At 35.4% G+C, this 21,656-nt stretch overlaps 2 protein-coding genes across 6 annotated transcripts; one reads left to right on the top strand and one right to left on the bottom strand.

Moving 5' to 3' along the window:
• The first annotated feature begins 8,056 nt into the window (after positions 1–8,056).
• On the top strand, positions 8,057–13,744 carry LOC125194098 (autophagy-related protein 11-like). 3 transcript variants are annotated; one of them, XM_048092133.1, is made up of 6 exons: positions 8,057–8,220; positions 8,477–9,831; positions 10,292–11,942; positions 12,542–12,759; positions 12,836–13,040; positions 13,142–13,744. In XM_048092133.1, the coding sequence occupies exons 2-6, from the start codon at positions 8,888–8,890 to the stop codon at positions 13,550–13,552; spliced, it is 3,429 nt and encodes a 1,142-aa protein (XP_047948090.1). In that variant the 5' UTR covers positions 8,057–8,220; positions 8,477–8,887; the 3' UTR covers positions 13,553–13,744. The 3 variants fall into 3 exon arrangements, with proteins under 3 accessions (XP_047948090.1, XP_047948088.1, XP_047948089.1); XM_048092131.1 differs by having other exon boundaries at positions 8,064–8,220; positions 12,827–13,040; XM_048092132.1 differs by lacking the exon at positions 8,057–8,220 and adding an exon at positions 8,247–8,387 and having other exon boundaries at positions 12,827–13,040.
• Positions 13,745–14,657: 913 nt separating this feature from the next.
• LOC125191955 lies at positions 14,658–18,132 on the bottom strand. 3 transcript variants are annotated; one of them, XM_048089397.1, is made up of 6 exons: positions 17,829–18,132; positions 17,249–17,521; positions 16,784–16,957; positions 16,585–16,694; positions 15,744–16,075; positions 14,658–15,513 (listed from the first exon to the last, which is right to left on the bottom strand). In XM_048089397.1, the coding sequence occupies exons 1-6, from the start codon at positions 17,940–17,942 to the stop codon at positions 14,906–14,908; spliced, it is 1,611 nt and encodes a 536-aa protein (XP_047945354.1). In that variant the 5' UTR covers positions 17,943–18,132; the 3' UTR covers positions 14,658–14,905. The 3 variants fall into 3 exon arrangements, with proteins under 3 accessions (XP_047945354.1, XP_047945352.1, XP_047945353.1); XM_048089395.1 differs by having other exon boundaries at positions 17,249–17,524; positions 17,829–18,131; XM_048089396.1 differs by having other exon boundaries at positions 16,585–16,691; positions 17,249–17,524; positions 17,829–18,130.
• Between the last annotated feature and the right edge of the window lie 3,524 nt (positions 18,133–21,656).

Here is a 21,656-nt window from a genome sequence, read left to right as displayed (position 1 = left end):
TTCTCTTGAATTGTCCAATATACTTTTTAAAATTGAAACAATACTATTTTTATTTTGTTCTCTTTCACTTAATTCATAAAACAAACTTACATAAAATCTTGTATCAAATGCTTGACATTTAGTGTAGCGATAGGAGTATAAAAATCTGATATGCATTATTAGACTATCCTTTCCAACTTATATTTCTTAAAATAAATTACAAAAAACTCCTAATTCCAGATGTAAAAAATATTTTGAAGTGTTTTTTTTTACTATATTATATATTTGTGAGGCGGCGACCATGACGCCATTAATAAGAACTAAAGAAAAGGATAGGACTTAGATGTGTTGAAGAGTGGGCATATGCACAATATGTAGATTCAACTAGAGATGCCCACGGTTCCAGAACCGGTGCGGTTCGAAACTGCCGATCCAGTTTTGGAAATTACCAAACAGCAACCGAACCATGAGGGTGTTTCGCGGTTACGGTCCTCGTGCAATACATATTGAAGAGGTGGATGAAAAGGGCAAGACAAGAAGTTTATAATAATGATTGTGGTTTATGCTCCTTAGATTTTTACAATGTCAAGAACAAGAAGTTATCATTTGAAGGAGTTGATGCGCCAATTTTGTGACGTCATGAGCTTAAGTGTCCATGACGTTGAAACCGTCAAAATAGCAAAAAAGAGACTCCAGGAGCCTGATGTTGAGATTAGAAATTATGCATCCCCCTTGTAAGAACGATAGCCACACCTTGAGAATTGAGGATAATGATATCCCTCAACACGGTTCGACTCGAATTCTTAATCCTCTTAAGAGAGTGTCAAAGGGAGCGACAAATTATCGAATGAAGAGTGTCATAGAGAAGTGAAAGAAGGGCAAATCTTTGAAAGGGAAAAAACCCTTGCAACAATTTCATGACATAAATCCGTGAACCAAACAACAATGTGGAGTACGAATTTTCAAATGAATCCAGGACACCAAAATATGGTATGTGTATGTATATTTGATTTCTTTGATGGTATATAATTTTATAATACATCATCATATATGACGCTTGTTTAATCTGGTTATGCCCAATCATTCTCATTTACTTTATTATTGACTCAAGTATACTTTTTATACGTAAAATATATTATCCTAGGTTTATAATATGCTTTAGTATATCTCTTTACGTACTCTTATTTTTTTTGGCTTTGCCAGACTATCAAAATGTGGCAAGTGTACCTCAAATTATGTTCCCCGGTGATTGTCCCCCTTTAATTTATCTCAAGTTGAGAAAGATAATTTGAATTAGGAAAATTTGATTTCGCTCCCATTGTTGGATTACAAAGAAGCATTTTGAAAAAGAGTTTATGATGATTTTAAGCTTAGAACTATTATGTGTATCTTTTATTTGTGAAAATATTTAATGTATTAACTATTGAGTACTTTTGATATGATTAAACTTTTTTGTTGGTGATAGTATAGTAGTTTTATTTATTTTTATTTTATTTTAATTGCTATTTATTGCGACGATCATTTATTCTATTTTATTTCTAGAGTTTTTTATGGTATATTAGCAAACTTTTAATATAATAAAATTATTTTTTGGATCATGTTATTATTATTAAGTACTCCTATCTTTATATTTTAACATATAATACAATAATTATTAAGTTAATGGGCTATATAAAAAAAATAAGAATTGTACTATATTATCATTCGTGATTTAACGTGCAGCAAAGAATTGTATTATATTATCATTCTTATAAATAATTTGTTAGAGTCCTATTAACCACAAATCCACTCTTAAAAATTGAACTAGAGACCAAATTAGGGTCATCCATTTTCTTAATCTTGTGGTTATGATTAATATACAATTAATTTAATATTTTATTTAATAAAAAAATATTTTAATTTTAATTTATTTTAATTTTTATTTAATTTATTTTAATTTAAAAAAAATTATTTTTAAAAAAAAAATTATTTTTTTATTTTTTTTTATTTGATAAAAACTTGTTGGGGTAAATAATGAACTATATTCACTACATAATGAACTAAATAATGAACTAAATGAAATATGTTATGAACTTATTACTTCATTCAGTCGTGCGATTACTTCATTCCGTTAGTTTATTACTTCATTTATCCATGCTATTACTTCATTTTATTAGTTTATCACTTCATTCCGTTAGTTTTTTACTTCATTCAGTCATGTTATTACTTCATTCCGTTAGTTTATTTACTTCATTCAATCATGTTATTACTTCATTCTATTAGTTTAGTACTTCATTCCGTTAGTTTATTAATTCATTCAGTCATGCTATTACTTCATTCCGTTAGTTTATTACTTCATTCAATTATGTTATTACTTCATTTCATTAGTTTATTAGTATTTCATAATGTGTTATGACATAATTATCTTTCAGTTGAAGTAAATTCAATATATACTAAATGCGAAAAATTATTTCATAACATACATTCATTTAGTTCATTATTTACTCCAGCAAGTTTTTATCGAATAAAAAAAATTAAAAAAAAATAAAAAAATTATAATTTTTTTTTAAAAAAAAATAAATAACCTTTTTATTTAATAAAATATTAAATTAATTGTAAATTAATCAGAACCATAAGATTAAGAAAAATGAGTGACCCAAATTTAGTCTCTAGTTCGGTCTTTAAGAAGGGTTCGACATTGATCACAACTCTAATTTATTATGTTCAATATTTGTTAAAAGAATTAGTCTATCAAAATTTTAATATATTCATCGTTTTAACATTGATTCATGTAAGATAAAATTTATAATTTTCATAAACAATTTCTTATGAATAATTTCAAAATAATGACAACACAAGTTTTGTTTATGTTGTAGTATCAAGATGAAAGACTCCTCCCCAAATATTATTGAGAAAAGACATGAAAATTTGAAGACGTTATCTCTAAAACTATGAAAAAAAAAAAATCCAAAATTTAGAATCATTTTTATATAGAAAAAATTTAATTATGAGAGTTTATTTTTGAAAGCCTTGTGGCCCGCATATCCCGATAGGTTAGCCCCAAACTCGGTGGATTAGAGTTAAGTTTGAAAATCTACAACTCGAATAGCCCGCACCTAGAGTTGTTAACTGGGTCAGGCTAGCCCAGCCTAGCTTGGCCCAGGCCCAGCCCACTAGTGAAGCAAGTGGGCTTGGGCTTGGTTCATTTATGCACTTTTTATTAGCACTAAATAAACCTGCAAGTATACAGAGTATATATAGTATAGTTACAGGTTAGTACCGGGATATCGAACACGGGAAAAACAATCACAGATTGGCTACCTTCTACTAAGCGTCTTTCACTATTTGAAAAACCGAGAGAAATTCGGAATTTTTGAAAATAAAAACAATTAAAAGAAAGTAAACAACTAATTGCAAGTAAATCACAGAGATAAAATATGAGAGATAAGGGAATTATAGGGATGTGCGTTCACAGTTATAGTTATACAAATTCCTACTACAATATCCTAGCACAGTCCTTACTTCAGTAGGACGAGTCACCTAATTTTTGCCCATGTGGCACAAGCGTAGATTACTAACACTAGAATTGTGAATCCTAGTTCCGTAACTCCTAAAAGCTCCTAAGAGGCTAAGACCCTTGAAAAGTAGTCTCCACTCTCAATTAACAGTGTCATTTTAAAGGAAGCTAATTGTAGTGTCTACTAAGTGGACCTAACTCGCCAACCTCCTCTCACGATTATGTAGCAAGTTATATTAAATTATCACAGAATGTGTCACTCAAACGTGAAGCATTATCCAACAACTTAGGGAAGAAACAAAGTAAAAACAAAACGGATATTAAATAGCAAAACGAAATTGTATAACCAAAGTAGTTACTAACACATCTTTAAAATCCTATGAGTTTAGTTACACATGATAGAATAATCTAAAAACATAGATTCTAGGGAAAACAAAGTGAACATAAGAACTAAAGTAATAAAATCCAAAGGTTGAATCTTGTAGCTATGATCTTCTTTTTATTCCTTCTTCAACTCCTTGCACTATGAAGAACTCTCAAATTTATGTTTTTGAATTAATTGGCAAAAAGAAGATCCTTAATGAAAAGGTTTGAGGGGGCATATATAGTGCTAAAATCGTCCCCTAGTAAATAAGGAAAAAAGTGGCTAAGTTTGGTAAATCTTGGGAAGAAAGTAGGTCAATTCTGTGTGCCGCGTTTTCCCAGCGGGCCACTGACCCTTAGCCAGCGGCCGCTGCGAGTTGATCCGTAGCCTCTGTCTCTTGGATAGCGGTCACTACACTATGTTGCAGTGTAAATAACCTCGTAGCTTCTAGATCTCTTGGAACGGTTGCTGCGCACACCCCAACGGTCGCTGGGCGTGTTCTTCATTTCAGCACAACTTTCTCCGGAGCGGACCGCTACTGGTTCAGCGGTCGTTGGGCCCCAGCGGCCGCTGTATGTGTTGCAGTGGACAGCTGGGCGTCTCGAATGCTCCAGATTTCCAACTTCGACTTGTAGCTATCTTTTTAGATTCGAATATGCACATTTCTCACAAAACACGTAAAAATACCAAAATGGATAAAACATACTCCCTCCGTCCCAAGGTATTAGACCAACTTTCCCTTTTGGGATGTCCCAACATATTAGACTCATTTCCTTTTTTAGCAAAAAGCATCTATCTTATTTTATTCTCCACCTACTTTTTTCTCTCTTCTCTCCCCTACTTTTTCACTCTCTCATACTTTACTCTCTCCACTTTAACTATTTAAATATCAATTCCTTAAATCATGTGCCCAAAAGAAGTGAGTCTAATATTCCGGGACGGAGGGAGTACAAAATATGGACACGAATTGTAATTTTGTAATTAAAAACGGATCAAATAAAGGCCTTAAAATAGTGCAAAATCCGAGCATATCACTCATTGGTTGAAATGGGTTCCAATTGGGCCATTTTGTAAACACAGACCCATGACTATCTAAAGCCCAGCCCAGGTTTGGCCCAGGCCCATCAGAGGCCAACCTTATATAATTAGTGTTTTTAATATAATTAGGTAATTAACCATTAATTACCTAATTATACCGTTGGCGATTGCACAATAATTTCTTGAAGTAGGCCATTATTCGCCAGTCAAATCGACAAGTGAGAGTAGAAGCTTAGCTGCTGCGCTCCTTTGCTACCACCGTCCATGTGGCCGTTAACTTCTATGAGATGATGGTCATCGTTGATGGGTGATGAAACCAGAGTGCTTTGCCTGAATCACAACGCACACACCGGTCGTATGGCGGACGAGAAAGAGACGACAGCTGCCTAGAGTTCACCAATTGTGAATATGGGTAAAGGGTGAGATAATGCGTTTGAGAGGGAAGATAAGGGGTATAATTGTAAATGTGCACCCATTTCTTGATGTAATAATTGAATCGAGAATTGAATATCACCTCATTCGACAGTTTTATTTATGGCGTTATATGAAAGGAACAATGCGAGCTTTGCCTTAGTTAGCGGGCTCGTGAGTAATGAAACCAATAACTTAGCCCAGATTTAAGCCCATTTCTGGTCATTTCTGCCAAGGTGAATGGGTGTCCTAACTATTTTATGTCATTTTTCTAAAACGAGGGCAAAAATGAAGCACATCACTTATCTTGGGGCGGAAGGAGTATTAGTTTTATACTCCCTCTATTTCGTCATAGTTGAGGCGAAACTTTTCGGCGCAGAGTTTTAGAAAGGAATATTGAGTGTGTTAAATAAATAGATAAAAAAGTAAGAGAGAGGAAAATGTAGAGAGAATAAAGTATAAAGTGAATAAAGTAGAGAGAATAAAGTCAGAAAGAGAAAAATGTTACCATATATAGAAATGACTCAACTATTAAGAAACTTCCCAAAATGCAAAAATGACTCAACTATGAAGAAACGGATGGAGTAATAAATAGGGAACATCTTTTTTTTTCCACGAACTTTGTCAATCTATCATTTTAGGTCCGTGAAATTTGAAAATATCATTTGAGGTTCGTTAACTATGAGTTAATATCAATCAAAGTACTTTTTTACTATTTCCAAAATTTTCTGGATGAAAATACCATCAATACCTTGAAGAATATATATTTTTAATAAACTTATCACATCCTCATATTTTTTATAAATATTTTTACTATATATTTTTGACGAATTTTCTGACCTTCAATATTATTACTTAATTTTGTGGCATGCAAAAAAAGTTTCTTCTTCAATTTTTTATAATTAAAGCATTTTAATATATTTTTGAGGTATGGATACTCGTAAAAATTAATGTCACAATCAATAGACGATACTTGAATTTATATATTGTTAAAATTCTTTAATTATAAAAGTAAAAGAAGGAACTTTTCTTGCATGTCACAAAATTAAGTAATAATATTGAAGGTCAAATCATATTTAAAAAATTCGTCAAAAATATATAGTAAAGATATTTATAAAAAATATGAGTGTGTGATATAAGTTTATTAAAAGTATATACCCTTGAAGGTATTGAGGTTATTTTCCTTAAAAAAAACTTGGAAATAGTAAGAAAGTACTTCGATTGATATTAACTCTTAGTTGACGGACCTGAAATGATATTTTCAAAGTTTACGGATCTAAAATGATAGTTTGACAAAGTTCATAGACCATAAAAGATGTTCCCTCTATAATAAAATGTGAGTGGAAAAAGGTTAGTGGAATGTGAGGCCTATAACTATTTATTGGATAGTCTAACCGGGACTCCTAAAGTGGATACCAAAAATGGTAATTCGGGACTCCTAAAGTGAGACGGAAGGAGTAATATTTTTAGCATCTCTTAAAATACATAAATAAAAAAAAACAAAGCCCAGCCTGGTCCGACCCAGACCCACTTGGGCTGGGCAGCAAAATTAACAAAAGCCCGGCCTAGCTAAGCCTAGCTCAGATATGGGCCTGAGCCTCGATATAGGTGGGTCTCATTAGGCCTGGGCTGGTCCAACCCACTTGACAACTCTACACACATTCAAATTGCCCGACAATCCTAATAGATTGGCCTGAATCTGAATGAGTTAACCCAATTGACATCCTAAAATGAAATTAATAATTTGCATAACCATAATATTTAAATATTATAGTGACATCTAATACATAACTTATGAAGTTACCTCTTTTAAATAATGTATAAAGACCACGAAATTATGAATGAAAAAAAAATCTGAAATGAAATAAGAAAAATAAATAAAAAAGGATAAGAATAGGAGAACCTAAACGATAATTTAGACATTTTTTAATTAAAAAAAAATTCATCAGAATATTAAAGATGTCTACATGTATTTTTCTCACAAGAATACCTAATGTTATACACTTTCACATATCAAATTATATTCTATTCATTCCAAAAAATAATTCTATTTTGTCATTTCAGTCGACACACTAAAATCAATTCATTTCAATTTTCAAAAAATTTCAAACACACGTTACACTATTATTACAAGTCTCTAACTATTAATACTACTCGAATTAGTGCTTTTTATTTCTCTCATCTATTTTCACTATTAAAACACATGTCATTCTTATAATCTCATTTTCAGAAAAATAAACTAAAATAAATTAGTTTTCAGGAGATCGAGCTCTCCAAGATTGCTGCACCCTAGAAAATTCATAATATCAAAGCAATAATATAGTCTATGTACACTACAAACATGTCCAGGTGCATACATCAAAAGATTTTTGTATTTACACGTATTATTGTAGTAAGTTCCATCTATCTTGTTAAAAAATGACAATGTTGTGCATGTTAGATGATCTCATTAAAAATAAAATGTTTTTTAAAATAAAAATAATAATATTATTTTTTTTTATATATATTTTTACTTTATTCTACTCTCATTAACTCAAGATAAAATTATAATAAAATTTCGAAAAGCAAATGTTTGATTAATAAAGAAACGGAGCGAATATAAATACATCTACAATTATTGATAGACGTAATTTCCATAAAAAATCATAAGTAGAGTACTTGAATAAAAATGGTTAATGATGAATCCAATCCCTATTCGGAATTGTTCTTCGCAATCCACAGCAACACAACATAGGCTGCTGCTGCTATTGTTGCTGCCTGCGTAGGTCACAACTCACAAGGCTCTGCCTTTTATTTCACGCTATTGTTTATTTAATACTCGAAGAAAACAAACAAAGATTACTTCTTTAACCATTAGTTTAATCAATCATTCGTCTTCGGAGGAAAACTCCACGCCATTGCCACAACCAAGCCTATCTATTCATACACCAAGGTATATTCACAAAGATTTAAGATTTTCGCACACACAACACGGCATATTGGATTACATGGGTTTTCGTGTTCAATTTGTTTTTCTTCTAGTTGTGGATTAGAGCTGATTACGTCTCCATCTCCTGTGTTTTTGGGCATTTTGTTTTAAAAAAGTCTTCTTTTGTTGAGGTCGTTAAGTGGGTTTTTTTTACCCACTTTTGTTATTTTTTTTGTTTTTGTTGTGGTGTGTTTTCGACTTTTCGGTTGCTTGATTGCAGGTGTGCTCGCCAATTGTGATTGAAGTTGGGGATTTGTTAATCGTATGCGGTCGGTCTGTTGAGAATTGCGATTTTGGGTTAGTCGGTTTCAATTGAGTTTTCGATATTCTGGAATATTTTATGTGCGCAGATCTCCGAGGAGGCTTTTTGGATTTCTGGCAAAGGAAATAGGTGTGGAATTGAAGTTTATTTGGTTCGATAGATAGTGGTTTGGGATTGATTAGGGTTATCCTGGAGATTTTGTGTGTGTATTTGGGATATTGGTGATAGGATCTTGTTTAGTTCTTCTGCTCTGATTAGTTCGTTGTATCCAAGCGTGCCGGGAGAAGGGGGATTGGGTTTGCCTTCTGCCGAAGCTGTAGGCAGTTGATTCTTAGATTATATTTGTCGGATCCTGGTGGGGGCGGGACGATGAGTTCTAATGCATTGGAAGGTGTTGTTCAATTGGGGAAACTTGTGATTCATATTGCTGAGAATGGGCACTCGTATGAGCTTGACTGTGAGGAATATACGCTTGTTGAGGCTGTGCAGAAGTTCCTGGAGTCGGTTTGTGGGATACCGTTCAATGATCAGCTTCTGTTGTGCTTGGACATGAAATTGGACTCTCAACGCCCACTATCGACTTATAAACTCCCATCTAGCGAACGAGAAGTGTTTTTGTTCAATAAAGCAAGGATGCGGAGCAATTCGCCTTCCCCCCAGCTGGAGCAATGTGACATTATTGATATCCCAGATCCCCCAGCACCGTCCTCATCTCATAACCCTCATCCTCTGGATGATGCTTCAGATCCTGCACTAAAGGCCTTGCCTTCATACGAGAGGCAATTTAGATATCATTTTCAGTGGGGAGATGCTATTTACAGCCGTACATCAGCTAAAATTGAAATGTGTGAGAGGCTTTTGCAAGAGCAGAAGGTGCAAGAGAGGGCGTTGGAGATTGCAAGGGGTAATTTGGATTATTTCTACAGAATTGTGCTTCAAAACTACAGCGATTTTATGAAATGTTACTCACAGCAGCACCGCCAACATAATAGCCTTTTGGTGAACTTTGGGAGGGATGTGGAAAAATTGAGAGCTATCAGACTTCATCCATCATTGCAAACTTCTAGCCGGAAGTGCCTGTTAGATTTTGTGAAAGAAGAGAATCTGCGGAAGACAGTCGAAGATTGCAGTAGTTCCCACAGGCAGTTTGAGAACAAAGTTTCAGAATTTAAACAGGAGTTTGGAGATCTAAAGCACAATACAGAAAATTTATTCTCTGGAAAGGCTTCATTTCTTGTCAAGGATTTGGAATTGACAATAAAAGAGCACCAGCAGTTTATTAATGAGCAAAAGAGCATTGTGCAAGCTCTCAGGTCCTCTCTCTATCTCTCTTATATGAGAACACACACACACACACACAACGCATTCTATGTCCCAACTCTTCTACCTATTTGGTTGGTATGGTGTGTTTGCATATAGCAGAACTATACAAAATATGTATATTGTTGGTCAATCTACTTATGTTTTTTTAGTAACTTTAGATGATAGATTGCTTGAGTTGTTCTGATGCTAGAATTTATGGTTTTTGGTCTTGAAGATGAACTTATGATGTACAAGATGTTGAACTGTCCTGCACTAAGAAGGAAAGAAAGAGTAACTAGCGTTTGCAGTCTAATCTAATCTCACCCTTAGATTTCCTCTGTCATGAGTGTTATTAATTTATTGGTTAATCGATTTTATTGTTTATCCAATTTTTTCATTATGTTGTGTGCTGTAAAGTAAGAATTTGCTTCAAAAGATATTACGACTAAAAATATTCTATTTTTGGTGCAGTAAGGATGTAAATACCGTAAAGAAGCTTGTGGATGACTGTATTTCCAGCAAGTTGTCGTCTTCATTACGCCCTCATGATGCTGTTTCTGCATTGGGACCTATGTATGATAGCCACGAGAAAAACTACCTTCCAAGGATGCAAGAATGTGATCGTGCGATTTCTAATTTGCTCAACTTCTGTAGAGATAAAAAGAATGAGATGAATAATTTTGTTCACAATTACATGCAAAAGATTGCATATATACAGTTCAGCATCAAAGATGTGCGCTACAAGTTCTCTGTGTTCCAGGAGGCGTTGAAGCGTCAGAGTGATCAATTTGAGCACCTAAAAGTTGTGCGTGGGATAGGTCCTGCTTATAGGGCATGCCTTGCTGAAGTGGTGAGAAGAAAAGCTTCAATGAAGATCTATATGGGCAAGGCTGGGCAGTTGGCTGAAAAACTTGCTGCAGATAGGGATGATGAAGTTAGGAGACGTGAGGAGTTTCTGAAAGTCCATAATACTTTTATTCCTCGCGACATTTTAGCATCCATGGGGTTGTATGACACCCCTAACCCGTGTGATGTCAATGTTTCCCCCTTCGACACTAATTTGCTTGCTCTAGATTATTCAGATGTAGACCGTTATGCTCCTGAATCACTGGTAGGACCCTCTACTAGGAGTGAGAAACATGGGTCTCCGAGGACATCCCTGTCAATGTCGAATGAGGGTTCTCTCTCATCTGAAGTTGAAGGATGTGGCGTAGACCTCCCAGAGAAGTATGATTTTCAGGAATTTATTGAGGGGTCAGAATTGATGGAGATTGCGGGGACTAGCAAGATGGAAGTTGAGAATGCGAAACTGAAAGCTGAACTTGCTTCCAAAATTGCCCTATTATGTTCAATGAGCACCGAGCTTGACTATGGATCTTTTGATGATGAAAAAATAGAGAACATGTTGAGAAATGCTGCGGAGAAGACATCTGAAGCTTTGCATCTGAAAGATGAGTATGGAAAACACCTCCAATCAATGCTAAAGATGAAGCAAATGCAGTGTGAGTCTTATGAAAAACGGATTAAGGAATTAGAACAAAGGTTGTCTGATCAGTATCTGAGGGGTAAGATTTCGGCAGATGGGGACGAATCTGCAGTTTCAACTGCAAAGATAAATGATAACAAGTCGGATGTATCAGGACTTGAAGAAGTGCCCCATGCAATGGAAGAAGTCTCTTGCGCATCGAGCTCATTGAAATCGGGGGTTGTCCCTGATCATAGTAAGGCACAAGAAGGACTAGGGGATAATATGACAGACTCCTCTATCATGTTAAATCCACAGTTGGATTCATCAATGCTAGATCTGCACCGTGAGAAAGGACATCTCCATGACAGGGAAAAGAAAGATGTACCGTTGTCTGATGTAGGCATGGCACTTACTGCTAGTAACATGGCGGTCAGCATGTCTCGACCAACAGACTTATTGTCTTATGAAACAGCTGTTCAGCCAGATTTAGGTGCTAAAGAATGTGATAGCCTTGTGGTAGAATTGCAAAACGCCCTAGCAGAGAAATCAAGTCAATTAGAGAATGCAGAAACTAAGATCCAAGAATTAATGGATGATGTTTCCAAGCTTGGGAGGGAGTTAGAGATCGGTCGAAAGCTGCTCGATGAATCTCAGGTATTACTTACTGAAAATTTGAATTTTGATGTGTTGTTTACTATATTGGCACCAGGTGGAAGCGGCAAGGGCTTGGGGCCGCAAGTGATCTGTTCATATTTTGTACAGTAGTTTGGTTTGAGAACTTATCTTTTCTAATAATTCTAGTTAAACTATGCTCAATGAGCAATAGACATGGCATCTATTTGCCTACACAGGCATTTTCCATCAACATTGAAAATATGATCAGATTACAGTTTCTAAGTCCATCCAGAAACCACTGCCTTTCTTGATTTTTAATTTTCTCTTGATTTTGCTGATTGAAGACGGAGACGAAGATTTTAGTTTGTGGCCAGCATGAGTTCTTTCTCAAGTAAAAATGTTGTTTTGCAATACATCCATCTTTTGAATAGGAGAAACAGTGTGAGAACTTAAAATATTAAAATATTTAATATTTCAATTCCATTGGGGAAGGGTGCCGGTGTTCCATTTACTCTTTTATTGAAGATATGAGGGTGTTGTCTGATTGTGACTAGTATTTCTCTATTGATCTCAGTATATGTCTCTGTTATTAAAGTTCTACATATCTTAGGACCACTCTCTATCCTATTGTGTTGCAGATGAATTGTGCTCATTTAGAGAACTGTCTGCATGAGGCGAGAGAGGAGGCTCAAACCCATCTTTGTGCTGCTGATCGTAGGGCTTCAGAGTATAGTGCATTACGTATCTCTGCCATCAAAACACGCGGTCTTTTTGAAAGAATGAAAAACTGTGTTTTGACATCTGGGGTGGCAACTTTCGCTGATGCTTTGCGTAGTTTAGCTCAGTCTTTAAACAGGTAAGCACTTCTGCTCACTCCTAACATTGGTATGATTATGTGTGCTCAAATGGCTTTAAATTTACAGTGTTGCCAGTGAAACTGATGATGACGGTACTGTTGAGTTCCGTGACTGCATAAGGGTGCTAGCAGATAAAGTCAGTGCTTTGTCGAGACAACGTGCTGAATTGCTCGACAGACACTCCAAAATTGAAGCTGTAAGTGAGAAACTTACTAAGGAACTAGAAGAGAAGAAAGAGTTGGTGAATACTCTTTACATGAAGCATCAACTCGAAAAGCAGGTAACATATGCTTTCTTTGGTGTCTCGGTCTCATATCTATATATGTCAACAAAATATACATCCAGAAATAGGACATATGATGGAAAACGATTTAATTGCAGGCGAACAAAGAGAAGATATCCTTCGGGCGGTTAGAAGTGCACGAGATAGCTGCATTCGTCCTAAAATCTTCTGGTTACTACGAGGCCATCAACCGCAACTGCCCTTACTACTATCTATCTTCTGAGTCGGTAGCCTTGTTCACTGATCACCTCCCGAGCCGTCCAAGCTATATTGTAGGGCAGGTCGTGCACATTGAAAGAAGAATAGCAAAGTCACCAGCCCCGGCATCACAACAAAGCGAGCATGGTAGAGACCGGGTGGATGTGCTGATGCCGGAGATTGGCAGCCGGCGGTTGGGGTTGAGTTCAGCATCTGCATCAAACCCTTATGGTCTCCCTGTTGGGTGTGAATACTTCATAGTGACCATAGCCATGTTACCTGATACCACAATTCATTCACCTACTTCCTGATCTTGTTGCAAATTGGCAGATGGACATGATGGAAGGAAGATACCAAGTGTAAATATATTTTATGATTTGCTGCCGAAGATGAACTCTGTTTCATTTTACTTTCATCTTCTCTTGTATAGTTACAATTTGATTCAATCCATCTCTTTGTACATAATGGTTTCGTGGCATCTCTTTTCAACTCTGTTTATTTTACTCTTTCCGTCCTTCATTAATTGTTCACTTTTGTCATTTTTGTTCATCCCCATATTAATTATCCGTTTTCACTTTTTAACATAAATGATAAGTAGGTCTCATACTCATTCCACTCACATGGGATTTATATTCCAATAATTTTTTCTAACCTACTTTCCATTACATTTCTTAAAATGTGTACCGGTACCAAAGTGAACAATTAATGGGGGATGGAGGGAATAACATCTTTTACCTTCCAATTAATATAATGGCAATTATGGCGACTTTGGATTCTTAGGCGTTCATATTCCCTCCATTTTCTAAAAATAGGAATTTTATTACGACACAAATTTTAATGCAAAATTAGTAAAGTGAGAGAGAGAAAAGTAGTTTAAAATAGTGAAATTAGTGTTAATTGTATGGTCTATTTCTTGAAGCGGAGGTTTTTATTTTTTGAAAACGGACAAAAAGGAAAATTTTCAACTTTTAGGATACGAGGAGAGTATCATTTATCAACAATAATTTTATCTCAGTTGCCAGATCATAAACATATTTAATAGCAAAACACATCTAAGATTTTATACTAATACAATTTTTTTTTTTTTTATAATTTTTTTATTTCATTCAATCCTTTTATTAATATATTTTGTTTCATTGGGTTGTTTTATAATTTTTGTTCATTAGATTCATAAACTATTGTATTTTTATTTACGAGGTTTTTTTGGTTAAATATTTATTTGAAGGACTGCACAATTTAATTATTTTTTTTATGTTGATTAAATTTATTAATTTTATTTTTTTCTTTTATTTATTTGCAATATCGATTAAAGAATCATTGAGAAAATGGTAAATTTATAAATTGATAACAAGCAATATCAATAAAATTTTCATTTACCAAATGATTTCTGAGTAGATATGCAACTGAATTAATAAATATAGTAAATCATCACACTTCTTTAATAAATTTTTCTCAACATAGTGAAGATTTGAGCAAGAAGCGATAAATTGTGTCAATTATCATCCATTTACATAACTAAGAAAGTGCGTAATCAAAATAATAGAAAAAAGGACCTATTCTTGAGCTAATATGTAGGGGATTCTTCACGAACCTTGATTTCAGAATCCTTGCAATAAACCTTAACCAAGATTTCCCATTACGAAAACAAAATAAGTGAAGAATCATCACGGAGATTGATATTCTTCACCTTCTTCAATTCCATATAACAAGTTAGAGAACCTTGGAAGAGAAGCAATACGCGGAAGCTGAAGAAGCAAGTCGCTAAGCGAGTCTTTTCTAGGTAGACCAGGCCCAGGCCAAGGTCTGTCTGCAGAATCTACTTCCATGGCTTGCTCGGTCTTCTCATGTGTAGAATGAACAGCATCATTTGTGAGGTCGAAGTAGACATTTTTTGCAGGATCAGCAACTTGGTTACGGTTTTCGCCATCAACAAGAGCACTGGAAGTTATGGCAGGTTCCTGCAGCAGGCTGCACAGAGAATCTACCTTCTTCATTAGAGATCTCTCGTCCAACCCCGCCAGACAGTGATTACTATCACTGAGCAAAAGTTGGGAGATGTTCTCGAGCATTTCATGGCATTCAGATGCCTTGGCTGAGGGTAAGCTTCCAGAAGTCACTTGCTCCGAAATACAGTTTCCAATGTGGTTCACAAGATCGGTCACTGACATGGAGGGGCGCAGCCCTGCTACCTTCAACGATTCCCAGCTTTTTGATCCTCCAGAATCATGCTCAATACTCTTCCCACTCCCTTCAATTGCTTGTGTATTAATCACTAGTAAAATCAAAAGGGGAAAATTATGTGAGTATGAACATTTAGCAGAACCTGAAAATTTATTGAGCTTGCTAGCAAGATTTAGCTTTCAAGAGTTAATAATTGACTTAAGCAGTTGATGCTCGACATGGTTATCTAATTGACACCTCAATGACAAGATTTTTTATGATAGGAACCAAGTTACAGATCCATAAGAGCAAATATCAAACAGGGTAAAAACTTTTCTATACCTGAGCTTGGTGATGCTGCTTCTTTAGCCACATGTTGCACTGTCAGGGGATTCTTTCCGAATTCGGGAGCCCGTAACTGTGGACCAGCCGAGGAAGCCACTTCCTGGAAAGTAGAGATGGGTGATCCCTTGGCAGCATGTGGCTGCTGCTGACTTCCCCCATCCCCCAAAGATTCTTCTGAATTTTCATGTACAGAAGCTTGTGACTTAAAGTAAGGGTCGTCCAGAATTATTTCAGGTTGTTGGCTCAAGACACCAAGACGTGTGTCACACTGAATGAGCTTTTCATAGTGCTTATCTAACATGCCAGGAGGACATTGTAAAAAATGCTTCCTACAAAAGAGCAGCAATTACTCATCCATGAGGCTACATCCAGCAAGATTGTGAAATTTAATAGAACAGCAGTAGAATTATTAAATTTGCATTTACCTGAAGAATCTATGTGCAACACAAGAACTTTGAGATAAAATTAAACAGTCATCTTAAGCTCCCGAGCAAGCACAACGCTCAGTAAGTTTTAGAGTATCTTTTCTTATGCAGAGAAAGAGTGCAAGTCTTAGATTTGCGAAAGTTAATAGACGGAGAATAAGTGTTTGTTCACCAGTCAAAAGTACAGGAGAAAAGGGATAATCAAGCATGCATGACAAGGAAGACGCGATTCATTTGCTCATAGAGATACAATTCAGTCACATGAAATGTTAAAGATGTTGAATCGTGTCTCACTAGTTTATACCTAAGAGAAGTAAAGCTCCTTAAATGTGAAGAAAGGAGTGAATTTCATGCACAAGCTTGACTATGATAGTGTAAACGAGAGGTAAAACATGAAATCTACAGGGACTTACTTGTTTTTGCTAGCCTGCCCGTCAGTGAAGTCAGTGGTTGCCTGCCATAGAGTATGTTTTCTGGGTTGTGGATTGGTTTCACGAAAAAAAGCAGGTGGCCGAGCTAGCTGCTAAAAAAAGATAATAAGGACGGCAGATTATTGAATCACCTACTTTACAGGTGAAGATTATTATCACACATATAAAGAAAAATCATTACCACAATGGTTAAAGTTCCAGGACCATCATCAGGAAATTCAGCCTTCAGAGCAGTTATTTCAGACCACTGAATCTCAATTTTACTCTTGAGACCTCCATCAAGAACTTCCCACACAAGCTTATGCTTTGCAAAATAACACTTTGCCACCAGATCTCCTTCATATTTTGAAACATACTGCCAAAAAATCCAACATAAGCAATTGGCATGAATATTAACACATTAAGACGTATATGTAATATCTCAAAGTAGGACAAAGTTTCCCCATTTCTATCCAAACACTTCATTAAGTAGCATTCTTTCGAAGATCAGTTCACTTCAAGTTAATAATAATTTATTTACATCTTTATTTCATAATAACTTACACACTTCGTTACTCAACTCCATAAACCTTTAGTTAAATGCCTGCATCTTAAAAATGCAGGCTGACTTGACCAGAACAGTGAGGCAGAAATTCAGAAGCTCTACCTCCCAGCTGCCAATTCTCAATAACATGGCTGGAAAATTGGAAGCCTTCATCTTGTCACTAGCATTTGGTGCAGCACTCGCCTTCGTATCTTTCTTGCTTCCATGGTCAGTCATCTCAGTAGTATTCTCCAAGATAGAGCTGCTGCTTCTTTTGGAGAGCGTCATCTGGATTAAATCCAGCAATGACGGACTTTTTCTTAGGCGCAAACCCAAAGGACTCGGCTCATCAAGTGGATTGTACTGTGAAGGAGGCACATTCGACACAGCGCTCAACTGCTGAAAGAGAATTCAAGAAACGATTTTTAAGGAAACGATTCCAATATATAAGGAAAAGTTGAGGAGAAATCGCAAATTGTTTACAAATGCATGTGGAATCATGATTCTGTTTATGAGAATTAAAAGTGGTTAAGTCGACTTTTTCCCCCAAAATCATCAATTTCTAAATGGAAGCAATGATCTCTTCTATCAGCCCATAAAAGGGAATAACAACGACAGCTCTAATCAACTAAAAAGTCCAGCTTCACGACATAAAGAAACAATATACACCCATCAAAAAAGGTCGAATCTTGTAAATGAAGACCTGATTAGAAGGAGTGGCGGAGGCCAGACGAGCGCGCTTTGGGAGAGAGCCATACTCTTCTTCGGCGGAATCTTGGAAATTCTCTGAATGCAGCGATCCCATCAGCTGAACCATCAAAAACCCTTCCTGAAACCCCAAGTCTCAATTGAAATCTGGATGGATTCTCCCTTGCAATTGCAAACGAGCCAAATAGATGGATTTTGAGAGGAATCAAAAATTGACTTTGGTTAATGTGAAGAGAGAAGGCGGAATGATTCAACTCAGAAAGTTGGCAAATTGAATTCACTCCAGGATTTATTTATATAAACAAGCCGGAAAGATGAATTTTGAGAGGATAAAAATTTACATAAAGTAGATACGGATTATTTCCTTTTATAAAGTAAGATAGTGTTATTTTTATTTTAAGAAACATCTAAAAGAGAAAATATTAATTACTTTAAATAGGATATTCAAATAGGAAAATAATCTTTGAGACGGATACAGTATTTTTTTATAGATTCGTCACGTCGGCCGTGAAAACAATCCAAAATAGATGAATTTTGAGAGAATTACATTGAAGAGTGGATTATTCAACATGAAAGTTGGAAAATAGTCACTCCAATATTTATTATTTATATTAATACAGTAGTACTCTACTTTTCTATGGATTCAATTCGGCCGTTAACTGACCAATTGGGCCTTCTACAAAAAGGGCTGTCGACATTTTTGTCCCAAAACTTTCCAGTGAAATTTATTAGGGCTAGCAACTTTTTATATCATACGAAATACATGAATATAAATGAAATTAATTCTTTTTAGTAAAGTTTTATTAGGCTCGTATTTTTATCGGGTTAACCCATTAAGGAACCCGATAAAGTAATAATCAATTATTTGAGTGAATTATATTTTTAGGCTCTATGCTTTCTGAGACGAACATTTGTGGTCTCTATACTTGCAAAATATCATTTGTGGTCCCTACGCTATACCACTTGCTCGTTTCAGGTGCTTTTTCACTTTTTGACCACATTCTCGGACAAAAACGCCTCCAAAGGTCTAAAGGGCATTTTTGTACACTCTCTCTCCAAAAGTAGGTAATTATTTTGATATTTATATTAATTTAGGTACTTTAACTATGATTTGTGTTTTATTCGAATAATTTTTGTTTGGATTGGTTATAGTGTGTGCACAGGGGCAGAACTAGTAAAAAGAAGGGTGTGGCTTAAGCCTCATCGCCCATCCCAAATTTTTTTTTCCAGTTTTTCTTCTTCAAAAATTTTCTAAATTTTTACAAATTATGTTTAGCCCTTATAGAAATTTTGCTGTAGAAGAATAAATGGTCATTGTTGAATGCATAAGAAGGCTTGAATCGGTGAGAATATAAACTTACAAAGATTAAAAATGATTTTCGACAACTTCAGGAAGAAGGAGCCTAGTAGGCAATAAAAGTGAAATAATAGTTAATTGCTATCACTTTATACTTTTGACATACTAAAATATTAAATTATTTGTGCTTAAAAGCCACGATATTTAAAATATTTCTAAGGACATTTAGATGTGAACCCCTTTTTTTTATAAATCATCATTTTAATTGATTCATCTCAATTTGAGGAAATAAAATATGTGTTTTATAGTAAATCGATTTTTATTAAGTTAAAATCCAAAATTAAAACTATGCAAATTTTTTATACTATAACCAATCCAAACAAAATTTATTCGAATAAAATATAAATCACAGTTAAAGTACTAAAATGAATGTAAATATCAAATAAGTACCTACTTTTGGAGAGTGAGTGTACACAAATGCCATTTAGACTTTTGGGGGTGTTTTTGTCCAAAAATTTGGTCAAAAAGTGAAAAATCAAATGAAACGAGCAATTGGTATAGTATGGGGACCGCAAATGATATTTTACAAATATAGAAACCGTAAATGTTCGTCGCTTATAGTATAGAGCCTAAATACACGTTGGGTATATATAAATCAGTGGTTGTCTCAAAACAAAATGTGATGTAGAATTCATGGACCAATGCCTATGGGAGATCATGTGACTCTAAAAACAGTAACCAAGTAATTCCTCTCATTTCCATATATCCAAGAAATTCATCATGCGCTTATAATTCATCATGGGTGTCGAAATGTACCATACTACCGGATTTGTTGGCGGGAATTTGAGGAGTCACCCTGTAATTTTTGAAAATGAGGAGAAATTACCGATGAGAAAAGAGGATGCAATGTGCAGTGAAAAGTCAAAGTGAAATTAGGGCTTAGAGAAATTTTTATGAAAGTGAAAAGATAAGTCAAATACAACTATTAAATATATATTCCCATAATTTCTCTAGTGAAGTACACGTTGATTTCTCAGTCTCATTCCAAATTTTGCTCAAGTGTAGGAAATGGGCCAATCATTCTCTTCCTCTTTGATTCAAAATGGGCCCATCCCATGCCCATTTAAATAAGATTAGCCCATTCCTTCCAATTTTAAGCTAGAGCACATCCCTTCATTAAAATTGAATACAAAAAAACTCACTTTGTAAAAAAACGATACCCAAACAGAACTTAGACTCCCCAATGAATCTATGTCAACACATATGATAATTTTCTCTTTTTTTTTCATATTTAATTTTTTTTGGAATATCAAAAAAATAACAAAAACAAAAACAAATATTTACATGAAAAGATTTTATCACCCTAATTCGAAATCCCGAGGCATGTACAACGAAATTTCTTTCACGGTATATGCTTCCAAAAGGTTCCAAATAGATTTTCAACTTATGACCATTCACAACAAAGGGTAGAGAACAAGAAGAATCAACTCCCTGAATTTCGATGGTTCCATTAGGTTGATTGCTCGAAAGATGCAAGGACCAGTCCACTTGGACTTCAAACGACTTCCTCCTCAAATTTTTGTCTGGCCATAACTTGGTCTTTTCTTTGTACCTCATCGTGGCAACATATGCGTCTAGGCGAAATTCATCAAGCTCTTGGAGTTGGAGCTCTCTCTCCTCATCACACTTGCTCGGTTCCATACTCATCTTTTGAATGTCCCAATAAGCGCGATGCTCAATCTCAACGGGAAGGTGGCACATTTTGCCAAAAATGAGGCAATACGGCGACATCCCAATTGGCATCTTGTATGCCGTGTGGTAAACCCACAGTGCATCACTCAGTCTCGCACTCAATCCTTCCTTGACGGATTCACCGTCCTCTCTAACACATGCTTGATCTCCCGATCAGAGATGTCGACTTGGCCGTTGGATTGTGGATGATACGGGGTGGATAAACGGTGATGCACACCATATTTCTTCATCAAAGCATTAATTGTGCGATTGCAAAAATTTGTACCTTGATACTTATGATGGCCTTTAGTGCCCCATAACGGCTAAAGAATCCACTATCCAACTCCTTCCTTGCTATTCTCTTTGGTCCAAAGTGTCCCCCGCATGCTAATGAATGACAATACATTAGGATGTCTTCTTGATTGGGCTCGAGAATACACCATCGAATTACTTAATCGACTCTCACTCGCCAAAGGTATGGATCATTCCAAAAGTTGTATTTGATCTCGCTACGGATCTTCATTCTTCATGCCTTTCTGCAATGCCTCGGAACCATAAGCTCAATTCCCTGCCAAAATAGCATCTTCTCATACAAATATTAAACTAATTCAAATTCAAGTGACGAAAACTAGTCTATCATCCATTTTCGTAACTGATGCAGATTATCTAAGTATGTCTTAGTAATGCGAAATCTTTGTTCAATATTGAATTCAACCATATGACACATTTTTAGTGAGCACGTATTTGCTTGGAAATGACTCACAACTATATGTGGGAACTTTTACCGCCAAAAGT

The sequence above is a fragment of the Salvia hispanica genome, chromosome 6 (genome assembly GCF_023119035.1).
Source record: "Salvia hispanica cultivar TCC Black 2014 chromosome 6, UniMelb_Shisp_WGS_1.0, whole genome shotgun sequence".
NCBI classification, from domain to species: Eukaryota; Viridiplantae; Streptophyta; class Magnoliopsida; order Lamiales; family Lamiaceae; genus Salvia; species Salvia hispanica.
This window is presented reverse-complemented; position numbering and strand designations above follow the sequence as displayed.